Source organism: Hypanus sabinus, chromosome 2, assembly GCF_030144855.1.
Source record: "Hypanus sabinus isolate sHypSab1 chromosome 2, sHypSab1.hap1, whole genome shotgun sequence".
NCBI classification, from domain to species: Eukaryota; Metazoa; Chordata; class Chondrichthyes; order Myliobatiformes; family Dasyatidae; genus Hypanus; species Hypanus sabinus.
The window spans coordinates 38,804,896-38,819,319 of record NC_082707.1 but is presented as its reverse complement, the minus strand read 5'-3'; the positions used below and the strand labels follow the sequence as shown (position 1 = coordinate 38,819,319).

Genomic DNA, 14,424 nt, shown 5'->3' with positions numbered 1-14,424 from the left:
ATGTCTAGTCTGTAAATATCTAAAAAAATGAAATCTCGGCAAGTTATATTTGTTGGATAATTGCTCAAAAGACATGAAACAATTATCTAAAAATAAATCAGAAAATCTTAGTAATCCCTTAGTTTTCCAAGCCGAATAAGCTTGATCTATAATGGAAGGGTGAAAAAAACAATTAGATACAATAGGACTATTTAAAACGAATTGAGTCAACCCAAAAAATCTCCGAAATTGAAACCATATACGCAAAGTATGTTTAACTATCGGGTTGTCAATTCGTTTCGGCAATTTAGAAAGAGCAAAAGGGAGAGAAGTCCCTAAAATAGACCCCAGAGCATAAGCTGATACCGATTTAGTTTCTAGACTCACCCAACAAGGGCCAAAAGATCCACCCCCATCTTTCAACCAACATAACAAATATCTAATATTAACTGCCCAATAGTAAAATCTGAAATTAGGTAATGCTAACCTGCCTTCCTTTTTTGTCTTCTGTAAATATGTTTTACCTAACCTGGGATTTTTATTCTGCCATATATATGAAGAAATTTTAGAGTCAACATTAGTAAAAAAAGATTTCGGGATAAAAATTGGTATCGCTTGAAAAATATATAAAAACTTAGGTAAAATAACCATCTTAATAGCATTAATCCTACCTATTAGGGATAAAGACAGAGGTGACCACCTAGTAAACAAACCTTTAATCTGATCAATTAAGGGTAAAAAATTAAATCTAAAAAAATCTTTATGGTTTTTTGTGATTTTGATCCCTAAATAAGTAAAAAAGTCATTAACTAATTTAAAAGGTAAATTTCCATAAATTGGGACCCATTTATTCAATGGAAACAATTCACTTTTATTAAGATTTAACCTATACCCAGAAAACTCACTAAATTGAGCCAATAATGATAAAACTGCTGGAATGGATTTCTCCGGGTTAGAAATGAATAGTAATAAATCATCTGCATACAAAGATAACTTATGAATATCTGTCCCACGATTAATACCCAAAATATCCTGTGATTGTCTGATGGCAATTGCCAAAGGTTCTAAGGCAATGTTAAATAGTAATAGACTAAGAGGACATCCCTGTCTAGTGCCCCAAAACAGGCAAAAAAAGGGAGATCTTTGATTATTGGTAAACACGGAGGCTACTGGAGTATGATAAATCAATTTAATCCATGATATAAATATCGGACTAAAATTAAACTTCTCCAACACATTAAATAAGTAAGGCCATTCAACTCTGTCAAATGCTTTCTCCGCATCTAATGAAATCACGCATTCTGAAGTATCATGTGAGGGAGTATAAACAATATTCAACAATCTCCTAATGTTAAAAAAAGAATAACGATTTTTAATAAAGCCAGTTTGATCATCTGAAATAATTTTGGGTAATACCTTCTCCAATCTAGATGCCAGTAACTTGGAAAAAATCTTGGAGTCTACATTCAATAAAGATATAGGTCTATAAGAAGCACAGTTAGTAGGGTCTTTATCTTTCTTCAATATTAAAGAAATGGAAGCTGTATAAAAAGATTGTGGCAAATTCCCTAATCTAATGGCTTCCTCAAAAACCTTACCTAACCAAGGGGAAAGAGTAGCGGAAAAAAATTTAAAAAATTCAACTGTATAACCATCTGGACCCGGTGCTTTCCCAGAATTCATTGAGGAAATAGCCCCTTTAATTTCTACATCCGTAATAGGAGTATCCAATATCAAAAGATCATCAGATGATAACCTTGGAAAATTCAATTTTCCAAGAAAATCAGACATGGTATTATAATCTTGAGGAAATTCAGATTGATACAGGGAGGTATAGAAATCTTGAAATGCCTTATTTATCTCATCATGATTAACTGTCAGATTCCCATTCTGCTGACCAATCTTAGTGATTTGACATTTAACCAAAGCATTCTTCAATTGACTAGCTAACAGTTTACCAGATTTATCACTATGTATATAAAAATCAGATTTAGTTTTCATTAATTGATTTTCAATCGAGGATGTAAGTAATAAACTATGTTCCATTTGAAGTTCAACCCTTTGTTTGTAAAGCTCCTTACTAGGAGCAATCGAATATTTCTTATCAATCTCTTTAATTTTATCAACCAATAAAAGAGTTTCCATCTTGATACGTTTCCTCAAACCAACAGAATAAGAAATAATCTGTCCACGTATATAAGCTTTAAAAGTGTCCCAAAGTGTTCCACAGGAAATATCATCTGTAGAATTAGTTGAGAAGAAAAAGTCGATCTGCTCCTCCATAAATTTTATAAACGCAGAGTCTTGCAACAAGGTAGAGTCAAATCGCCATTGTCTAGCATTAGAAGCTGTATCCGTAAATTTCATAGAAAGTAATAATGGAGCATGATCAGAGATAGCTATAATATCATATTTACAACTGATTACCAATGGAATAAAACAAGAGTCTACAAAAACATAATCAATTCTTGAATAAGAGTGATAAACATGTGAGAAAAAAGAAAATTCTTTATCATTAGGATACCGGAATCTCCAAATATCAAAAACTCCATTGTCAGTCAAAAAAGAGTTAATACAAGTGGCCGACTTATTAGGTAAAGTCTGAATAGATAAAGATTTATCCATCAGAGGATTTAAACAACAATTAAAGTCACCACCCATTATTAACTTATATTCGTTTAGATTGGGTAAAGAAGTAAATAAAGATTTAAAAAAGTCAGGACAATCCACATTTGGAGCATAAACATTAACCAAAGCAACCTTTTTATTACAAAGTAAACACATAATTAACAAAAATCTGCCATTCGGATCCGAAAAAATATCATGTTGAACAAATGAAATAGAGGAGTCAATAAAAATTGAAACTCCTTTTACTTCAGCATTCGAATTTGCGTGATTATGTTGACCCCGCCAAAATCTAAAAAAACGAAATTTGTCCTCCTTCCTCACATGAGTTTCTTGTACAAAAATGATATGAGCATTAAGTCTTTGGAATACTTTGAAAATCTTCTTTCGTTTAATTGGATGATTTAAACCATTAGTATTCCAAGACACAAAATTAATGGTCTGAGCCATAATTCTATAATCAACCCTTTGGTATAAAAAGGGTTAACCAACTTATAAACTCATGCACCCGGAAGAGGAACAAAAGTAGTGAGAAGATCCAGAAGTGACGACAACACAGACATATTTGAAGTTCAAAAACAGCCCAAATAAAAAAACTAACACAAACTGGTACAAAAAAAAAATAGAATTAGAAAACAGACCATCCCCCCACCCCCCGAGAAAAAGAGAAAAAGCCAAAATATGACTGAAAAAGAGAAAAAGTAAGACTAATCCTACCCCCATGTCAGCTGAAGAACACTCCATATAAAAAGGATATATATAAAAGAATCACCCCAACTTTAAAAATTAAAATCGCTCTAATAAAAACCATATTTCTAAGTATAGTTAGTTGTAAAAAGAATAAAAATATAATCACTAAAAAAAAACTTATAAATCGGGCTCTGGCCCAGACAAAACAAAAAATACTTAAGCTAAGATAAGCGATGCATTGTACGAAAGAAACACGAAAAATATAAACATAACGCCATCTTAAGCAAAACCAAAAATCTTTTCCAAAAAACCACCATCTTAATCAAGGAAAAATTCACCTTCAAAGAATTAAAAATATACCTTCGAAGGAACAAAGTTAATAGACAAATATGTAGTTAAATGATTAAAGTGTATAAGGCAAAACAATTAATATTACACAAACACAATTTCCTCCAATAATTTGATGTCTTCCTGCATATTCACCATTCATTTTGTGTTCTGTCACATTTACTTTCTCATTGTCACCTTAGATGGTAACACAAATCAGTTCTAGCAGCGCTGAAGATCTATTGGGAAGAAAGATGCTGTCCAAATTCACAATTAGCAATCATCTGATGCTTTCATAAATACATCTGATCCACTGCTACTGGTTTCTTGAAGCAATTTTCAACCAGTACTGCTGCAAGTATATCTTCTGATTTTCGTTTGATACAACTACTCATTACACACCTATTACTGTATCATCTTCAAATTTCCAGCTGCTCCAATGACTGCTAAATTCCTCACAGACGCAATGTGTATATTTCTCTATGGGTAAACAATTTTGAATAAAAAGATGAAAGTCAATGACAGCAGAAAACCTTGTTTGCTAGAATATGCTATCACCAATTCCTTGTGCACACCTTGTCCATGTGACGAGAGGCACATGTCTGAATGGTCAGGGCCCATGGCCTGGAAAATCCAAGTATAGAAACAAGAGACTTTTTTGAGACTGAGTCGAGAACAGTGTTCTGGATTAGCTACCTGATGTGAACCTGCCAAGACTTGGAGATTCTCGAAACGAGAGAGCAATTGTAAATGCAATTGCAGACTGAACCATTGTGGAGGTGATGATTGAGCACCGAACTTGGGTTATTTAAAATTTCAAATCTTGGCAGCTGAACGTGGCCACCAGTGAGTTGATCGGACAGGAAACTTTAAAAGGGCTGCGCCACCAAACCGCACTCCAGAGAATTGGAACATCTAAAATGTGAAAGCTCTCATGCTTGTCAGTGTACAGTAACTGCAGGAAGAAGGAACAAAGATACTTGTTTAATGATTTCTTCAAACCTAAGTGTCTGTGTTTGATTGCAGCTACAGCAGAGACTATTACAACTCCTCCTGCTACCACAACTCCAACAACATTACCAAGCACTTCAGAGACAACAAGCACATCTACACCAGTCTCAACAACACAGAGCTTGACCACAGACCTAACAAGTGGATCAAGTACACTGATAACAACTGCTCCAAGCTCCACACCAGAGCTCTGTAAGTACCCGAGGCTCCGTCCACGACAATGTGCATTGTATTTCTCATTGATCTGTAAACAAAGTAACTGAACAAGTGGATCGAATCTCATTTGGTTATTATGGGGTAGAAATACCTTCATTGAATATAGGGCCAAGAAGTTGAGAACACACTGATGGAATCATTTAGCTCTGCGGACAGAACACGTGCAGAGAAAATCAGTGAATGATTCATGTCCCTGACCTGTAGTCTGAGATACTGTTATAACTTCTGCTTGAAACAGAATTCATCTCTACTACACCTACCATTAGCAGTCCAGTAGAGCAACTGTTCCTGTTATAAAGCCTGCTGCTGGAATTCCTGCTGCTTGAAACTGCATTCAGCTCAGGTTTAGAAGCAGAAGCTGGAGTAGAATCAGGTTTAATATCCCTAATTTATGTTTTGAAATGTATTGATTTGGGATAGCTTTACTTTGCTATATTTAACAATAATAAAAAAGCTATGAGTCATTTTAAGTAATTATGAAATATTAAATTAAATAATACTGCAAAAAGAGAGATAAATGTCCAGTGAATTAGAGTTGGTTGGCTCATGGACCATTTAGAAATCTCAGGACGGAGTGGAAGAATCTGTTCCTCACATAAAGAACTTCCTCCTGCTGAAAATAATACTGATGTACAAACAAAATTCTCAAGTACTTTCACCTCTACTCTTGTTCTCAAAGCCACATCTGAAGCAAAGGCTCTTGTTTTTAGCCTCCAAGTGTCAAAGTTTTTTATGGAGCTACATTCATTATGCCACCAGCATCACCTCCATGAATTTCCACAGCTATGAAACCTTTTGGTTGTTCGACAACCATGGAATTTAGCCAGTATTGGCATTTTACAATTCTTGTCGTCTTCTGTATTCAATGCGAGGCAGGATATGTATTACTCGTAGTGTCGGTCAAACAGCATTTGTTCTGGTGACCAGACAGTAAACAGTACAGCTTCATCTGAACTGAATGGAGCTGAGCGGAAAATGTCAGTTCCTCCAGTAATTTGATGTCTTGCTGCAGATTCATCATCAATTGGGTGTTGTGTCACATTTGCCTTCTCATTGTGAACTTAGATTGTAGCACAGATCAGTTCTAGCAGCACTGACAATCCATCTGGAAGGTAAATTCTGACCAAAATCACGATTACCGGTTTCTCGAAACAATTTCCAATCAGTACTACTGCAATACTATCTGATGATCTTTGTCGGATACAATTACTCGTTACACACCTATTGCTGTTTCATCTGCACCATTTCCAGCTGCTCCAATTACTGCTAAATCCCTCACAGACACAACGTGTATATTTCTCCAGAGTTAAACAATTTTGAATAAAAAGATGAAAGTCAATGACACCAGAAAACCTTGTTTGCTAGAATGTTCTATCACCAATTCCTTGTGCACACCTCGTCCATGTGACGAGAGGCACATGTCTGAACGGTCAGGGCCCATAGCCTGGAAAATCCAAGTATAGAACCAAGAGACTTATTGGAGACTGAGTCGAGAACAGTGTTCTGGATTAGCTACCTGACGTGAACCTGCCAAGACTTGGAGATTCTCGAAACGAGAGAGCAATTGTAAATGCAATTGCAGACTGAACCATTGTGGAGGTGATGATTGAGCACCAAACTTGAGTTGAGGGGTTATTTAAAATTTCAAATCTTGGCAAATGAACGTGGCCACCAGTGAGTTGATCGGACAGGAAACTTTAAAAGGCCTGCGCCAGCAAACCGCACTCCAGAGAATTGGAACATCTAAAATGTGAAAGCTCTCATGCTTGTCAGTGTACAGTAACTGCAGGAAGAAGGAACAAAGATACTTGTTTAATATTTTCTTCAATCCGAAGTGTCTGTGTTTGATTGCAGCTACAACAGAGCCTATTACAACTCCTCCTGCTACCACAACTCCAACAACATTACCAAGCACTTCAGAGACAACAAGCACATCTACACCAGTCTCAACAACACAGAGCTTGACCACAGACCTAACAAGTGGATCAAGTACACTGATAACAACTGCTCCAAGCTCCACACCAGAGCTCTGTAAGTATCCAAGACTCTGTCCACGACAATGTGCATTGTATTTCTCATTGATCCGTAAACAAAGTAACTGATCATGTGGATCGAATCTCATTTGGTTATTATGGGGTAGAAATACCTTCATTGAATATAGGGCCAAGAAGTTAAGAACACACTGATGGAATCATTTAGCTCTGCGGACAGAACACGTGCAGAGAAAATCAGTGAATGATTCATGTCCCTGACCTGTAGTCTGAGATACTGTTATAACTTCTGCTTGAAACAGAATTCATCTCTACTACACCTACCATTAGCAGTCCAGTAGAGCAACTGTTCCTGTTATAAAGCCTGCTGCTGGAATTCCTGCTGCTTGAAACTGCATTCAGCTCAGGTTTAGAAGCAGAAGCTGGAGTAGAATCAGGTTTAATATCCCTAATTTATGTTTTGAAATTTATTGATTTGGGATAGCTTTACTTTGCTATATTTAACAATAATAAAAAAGCTATGAGTCATTTTAAGTAATTATGAAATATTAAATTAAATAATACCGCAAAAAGAGAGATAAATGTCCAGTGAATTAGAGTTGGTTGGCTCATGGACCATTTAGAAATCTCAGGATGGAGTGGAAGAATCTGTTCCTCACATAAAGAACCTCCTCCTGCTGAAAATAATACTGATGTACAAACAAAATTCTCAAGCATTTTCACCTCTACTCTTGTTCTCGAAGCCACGTCTGAAGCAAAGACTCTTGTTATTAGCCTCCAAGTGCCAAGGTTTTAAACAGAGCAACAACCATTATGTCACCTGCATCACCTCCATGATTTGCCACAGCTATGAAATCTATTGGTTGTTCAACAAGCATGAAATTTATTCAGAATAAGCATTTTACAATTCTTGCAGTTTTATGTGTTGAAAGTGAGGCAGGATATGTAATATTCACTTTGTCTGTCAAACACCACTTGTTCTGGTGTCCAGAAATAAACACTTCAGCTTCATCTGAACTGAATGGAAAATGACAGTACCTCCAGTAAATTGATGTCTTGCTGCAGATTCATCATCAATTGTATGTTGTATCACATTTCTTTTCTACTGACACCTGAGATTGTATCACAGATCAATTCCAGCAGCACTGATAATCCATTTGGAAGGTACATTCTGACCAAAATCACTATTAGCGATCATCTGATCCTTTCATAAATACATCTGATCCACTGCTACCGGTTTCTCGAAACAATTTTCAATCAGTACTACTGCAATAATATCTCTGATCTTCATCTGATATAACTACTCGTTACACACCTATTACAGTTTCATCTGCACCACTTCCAGCTGCTCCAATTACAGCGAAAACCCTCACAGACACAACGCGTATATTTCTCCAGAGTTAAACAATTTTGAATAAAAAGATGAAAGTCAATGACACCAGAAAACCTTGTTTGCTAGAATGTTCTATCACCAATTCCTTGAGCACACCTTGTCCATGTGACGAGAGGCCCATGTCTGAACGGTCAGGGCCCATGTCCTGGAAAATCCAGGTATAGAACCAAGAGACTTTTTTGAGACTGAGTCGAGAACAGTGTTCTGGATTAGCTACCTGACGTGAACATGCCAAGACTTGGAGATTCTCGAAATGAGAGAGCAATTGTAAATGCAATTGCAGACTGAACCATTGTGGGGGTGATGATTGAGCACCGAACTTGAGTTGAGGAGTTATTTAAATTTCAAATCTTGGCAGCTGAAAGTGGCCACCAGTGAGTTGATCGGACAGGAAACTTTAAAAGGGCTGTGCCAGCAAACCGCACTCCAGAGAATTGGAACATTTAAGATGTGAAAGCTCTCATGCTTGTCAGTGTACAGTAACTGCAGGAAGAAGGAACAAAGATACTTGTTTAATAATTTCTTCAAACCTAAGTGTCTCTGTTTGATTACAGCTACAGCAGAGACTACTACAACTCCAACAACATTACCAAGCACTTCAGAGACAACAAGCACATCCACACCAGTCTCAACAACACAGAGCTTGACCACAGACCTAACAAGTGGATCAAGTACACTGATAACAACTGCTCCAAGCTCCACACCAGAGCTCTGTAAGTACCCGAGGCTCCGTCCACGACAATGTGCATTGTATTTCTCATTGATCTGTAAACAAAGTAACTGAACAAGTCGATCGAATCTCATTTGGTTATTATGGGGTAGAAATACCTTCATTGAATATAGGGCCAAGAAGTTGAGAACACACTGATGGAATCATTTAGCTCTGCGGACAGAACACGTGCAGAGAAAATCAATGAATGATTCATGTCCCTGACCTGTAGTCTGAGATACTGTTATAACTTCTGCTTGAAACAGAATTCATCTCTACTACACCTACCATTAGCAGTCCAGTAGAGCAACTGTTCCTGTTATAAAGCCTGCTGCTGGAATTCCTGCTGCTTGAAACTGCATTCAGCTCAGGTTTAGAAGCAGAAGCTGGAGTAGAATCAGGTTTAATATCCCTAATTTATGTTTTGAAATTTATTGATTTGGGATAGCTTTACTTTGCTATATTTAACAATAATAAAAAAGCTATGAGTCATTTTAAGTAATTATGAAATATTAAATTAAATAATACCGCAAAAAGAGAGATAAATGTCCAGTGAATTAGAGTTGGTTGGCTCATGGACCATTTAGAAATCTCAGGACAGAGTGGAAGAATCAGTTCCTCACATAAAGAACTTCCTCCTGTTGAAAATAATACTGATGTACAAACAAAATTCTCAAGTATTTTCACCTCTACTCTTGTTCTCAAAGCCACATCTGAAGCAAAGACTCTTGTTTTTAGCCTCCAAGTGTCAAAGTTTTTTATGGAGCTACATTCATTATGCCACCAGCATCACCTCCATGAATTTCCACAGCTATGAAACCTTTTGGTTGTTCGACAACCATGGAATTTAGCCAGTATTGGCATTTTACAATTCTTGTCGTCTTCTGTATTCAATGCGAGGCAGGATATGTATTACTCGTAGTGTCGGTCAAACAGCATTTGTTCTGCTGACCAGACAGTAAACAGTACAGCTTCATCTGAACTGAATGGAGCTGAGTGGAAAATGTCAGTTCCTCCAGTAATTTGATGTCTTGCTGCAGATTCATCATCAATTGGGTGTTGTGTCACATTTGCCTTCTCATTGTGAACTTAGATTGTAGCACAGATCAGTTCTAGCAGCACTGACAATCCATCTGGAAGGTAAATTCTGACCAAAATCACGATTACCGGTTTCTCGAAACAATTTCCAATCAGTACTACTGCAATACTATCTGATGATCTTTGTCGGATACAATTACTCGTTACACACCTATTGCTGTTTCATCTGCACCATTTCCAGCTGCTCCAATTACTGCTAAATCCCTCACAGACACAACGTGTATATTTCTCCAGAGTTAAACAATTTTGAATAAAAAGATGAAAGTCAATGACACCAGAAAACCTTGTTTGCTAGAATGTTCTATCACCAATTCCTTGTGCACACCTCGTCCATGTGACGAGAGGCACATGTCTGAACGGTCAGGGCCCATGGCCTGGAAAATCCAAGTATAGAACCAAGAGACTTATTGGAGACTGAGTCGAGAACAGTGTTCTGGATTAGCTACCTGACGTGAACCTGCCAAGACTTGGAGATTCTCGAAACGAGAGAGCAATTGTAAATGCAATTGCAGACTGAACCATTGTGGAGGTGATGATTAAGCACCGGACTTGACCTGAGGGGTTATTTAAATTTCAAATCTTGGCAGCTGAAAGTGGCCACCAGTGAGTTGATCGGACAGGAAACTTTAAAAGGGCTGCGCCAGCAAACCGCACTCCAGAGAATTGGAACATCTAAAATGTGAAAGCTCTCATGCTTGTCAGTGTACAGTAACTGCGTGAAGAAGGAATACAGATATTTGTTTAATGATTTCTTCAATCCTAAGTGTCTGTGTTTGATTACAGCTACAGCAGAGACTATTACAACTCCTCCTGCTACCACAACTCCAACAACATTACCAAGCACTTCAGAAACAACAAGCACATCTGCACCAGTCTCAACAACACAGAGCTTGACCACAGACCTAACAAGTGGATCAAGTACACTGATAACAACTGCTCCAAGCTCCACACCAGAGCCCTGTAAGTATCCAAGGCTCTGCCCACGACAATGTGCATTGTATTTCTCATTGATCTGTAAACAAAGTAACAGATCATGTGGATCGAATCTCATTTTCTCCTTAGTGGCATAGAAATACTTGCAGTGAATAAAGGATCAATAAGGTGAGGAGTCACTGATGGAATCATTTATCTCTGCGGACAGAACACGTGCAGAGAGAATTAGTGACTGATTCATGTTCCTGACCTGTAGTCTGAGATTATGTTATAATTTCTGCCTGAAGCCGAGTGCATCTCCACTGCACCTACCATTAGAACTCTAGTACAGCAACTGTTCCTGTTATAAACCCTGCTGTTTCAAGCTCCATTCACCGCAAATTTAGAATCAGAAGCCGCAGTAGAATCAGGTTCAATATCACTAGAATATGTCTTGAATTTTATTATTTTGTGGTAGTGCTACATTGCAATATATAACAATAAAAAAACAATGAATTATGCTAAGTGATTATAAAACATTACATTTAAAAATACTGCAAAAAGTGAGCTAAATGTCCAGTGAATTAGAGTTGGTTGTCTTATTGTCCATTCAAATATCTCATGATGAAGTGGAAGAATCTGTTCCCCAAATAAATAAGTACCTCCTCTTGAAAATAACACAAAAAAATTTTTAAGTATTTTCACCTCTACTCTTGTTCTCAAAGCCACATCTGAAGCAAAGACTATTGTTTTTAGCCTCCAAGTGTCAAGGTTTTTAATGGAGTAAAAACCATTTTGCCACCTGCATCACTTCCATGAATTACCACAGCTATGAAATCAATCAGTTGTTTGACAACCATAGAATTTAGTCAGTAATGGCATTTTACAATTCTTGCTTTGTTCTATGCTGAATGCGAGGCAGGATATGTTCCGGAATTCGGAACAAGGAGACCGCAGGAATGCACCTAAGGATTTCCAGCGGGAAGACATTTTGAATTCTCGGGGGAAGAGAGAGACAAATTGCACAGGCACGTAATGTCAGCTAGTTGAATGCAAACAGTTTAAAAAGAAGGCAGTCATATCTAGCGGGTAGCGTTGGGAGCGGGCAGCGGAGTGAGAGGCAGCAGAGTGAAAGGGCTTTGGTTCCACGGGCTTCGGCGGTAACGGGACGAGGTGAGGCAGTTGTTGACTGCTAAAGGAGGTAGTATGTGTGTGAGGCCAGTTTTCTGTGATCAGTGTCAGATGTGTGAGGTCCTGGAGTCTCCCGGCATCCCGGACGGCCACATCTGTACCCGATGCATCGAGATGCAACTCTTAAGGGACTGTGTTAGGGAACTGGAGCTGCAGCTCGATGACCTTCGTCTGGTCAGGGAGAGTGAGGAGGTGATAGAGAGGAGTGACAAGGCAGGTGGTCACTCTGGGGCCACGGAGGACAGAGAAATGGGTCACCATCAGGAGAGGGAAGGGGAATAGTCAGGTACTAGAGAGTACCCCCGTGGCTGTACCCCTTGACAATAAGTACTCCTGTTTGAGTACTGTTGGGGGGGACATCCTGGGGGAAGCGACAGTGGCCGTGCCTCTGGCACAGAGTCTGGCCCTGTGACTCAGAAGGGTAGGGAAAGGAAGAGGAAGGCAGTAGTGATAGGGGACTCTATAGTCAGGGGTTCAGACAGGCAATTTTGTGGATGCAGGAAAGAAACTCAGATGGTAGTTTGTCTCCCAGGTGCCAGGGTCTGGGATGTTTCTGATCACGTCCAAGATATCCTGCAGTGGCAGGGAGAACAGACAGAGGTCGTGGTACATATTGGTACCAATGACATAGGTAGGAAAAGGGAAGAGGTCCTGAAAGAAGACTACAGGGAGTTAGGAAGGAAGTTGAAAAGCAGGACCTCAAAGGTAGTAATCTCGGGATTACTGCCTGTGCCACGTGACAGTGAGTATAGGAATAGAATGAGGTGGAGGATAAATGTGTGGCTGAGGGATTGGAGCAGGGGGCAGTGATTCAGATTTCTGGATCATTGGGACCTCTTTTGGGGTGGATGTGACCTGTACAAAAAGGACGGGTTGCACTTGAATCCCAGGGGGACCAATATTCTGGTGGACATGTTTGATAGAGCTGTTGGGGAGGGCTTAAACTAGTTTGGCAGGGGGGTGGGAATCAGAATGTGAGTTCAGGGATTAAGGTAAAAGGACAAGGGCGTGATACTAAGAGTTCTGAGTTGATGAGGAAGGACAGGCAGGGGACAGAACATAATTGTAGCCAGTTAAAGGGGTTGAAATGTGTCTATTTCAACGCTAGGAGTATTAGGAACAAGGAGGATGAACTTAGAGCATGGATTAGTACATGAAACTACGATGTTGTGGCTGTTACTGAAACTTGGTTGGAGGAAGGGCAGAATTGGATGATGCAGGTCCCAGGGTTCAGGTGTTTTAAAAGGAATAGGATGAGAGGTAGAAAAGTGGGGGGAGTGGCATTTCTGGTCAGGGATAGTATCACGGCTATAGAAAGGAGTGTCTGGGTGGAAATCAGAAGTAGGAAGAGATCAATCACTGTAGTAATCTATAGGCTCCCAAATAGCCCTCAGGACACTGAGGAGCAGATAAGCAGGCAGATTTTAGAATGGTACAGGAAATACAGGGCAGTAGCTATGGGTGATTTCAACTTCCCTCATATTGACTGGCACCTCCTGAGAGCAAGGGAGATAGATGGGGCTGAATTTGTCAGGTGTGTTCAAGAAGGATTCCTGACACAGTATGTGAACTGGCCAATGAGAGGAGAGGCTATACTGGATCTAGTTCTGGGTAATGAACCTGGCCAGGTGACAGACCTCTTGCCTCCCTTAGCTTCAGCATAGCTATGGAAAGAGATAAAATCAGATGAAATGGTAAAGTGCTTAACTGGGGAAGGGCTAACTTTGAAGGGATGAGGCAGGAACTGGTGAGAGTAAATTGGAAACAGATGTTCAAAGGGGAAAGCACAGAAGTAATGTGAAGGAAGTTTAGGGACCACTTGAGCTGGGTTCAGGATAGGTTTGTCTCACTGAGGCAAGGAAAAAATGGTAGGAAAAGGGAACCCTGGCTGACGATACATGTGAGGCAACTCGTCAAGAGGAAAAAGTAAGCATACTGTTAGATATAAGAAGCAGGAAGTAGGAGGGGCTCATGAGAAATATAGGGTAGCCAGGAAGGAGCTAAAGAAAGCTCGAAGGGGGCATGGGAAGGCCTTGGCATGTAGGATTAAGGAGAACCCCAAGATGTTCTATGTGTATGTGAAGAATAGGAGGATGATAAGAATGAAGGTGGGACTGCTAAAGGATAGAGGGCAACGTGTGCCTGGAGGCGGAGGAGGTTGGGAAGCTCCTAAATGAATACTTTGCTTCAGTATTCACAATTGAAAAGGATCTTGATCAGGATGAGGTTGAAGTCGAGTGGGCCTGTGTGCTGGACAATGTGGAGATTAAGGAAGAAGAAGT

The 14,424-nt window shown here is 39.2% G+C and overlaps 1 protein-coding gene across 1 annotated transcript in view; it reads left to right on the top strand.

Annotated features, from left to right (window-relative positions):
* Positions 1–14,424, top strand: part of LOC132403417 (mucin-3B-like) — a 190,493-nt gene that overhangs the window by 19,705 nt on the left and 156,364 nt on the right. Inside the window, exons 10-13 of the mRNA XM_059986826.1 lie at positions 4,648–4,824; positions 6,703–6,879; positions 8,787–8,945; positions 10,823–10,999. Coding sequence (XP_059842809.1) covers positions 4,648–4,824; positions 6,703–6,879; positions 8,787–8,945; positions 10,823–10,999 — 690 coding nt within the window. The remainder of the gene's footprint in view (positions 1–4,647; positions 4,825–6,702; positions 6,880–8,786; positions 8,946–10,822; positions 11,000–14,424) is intronic.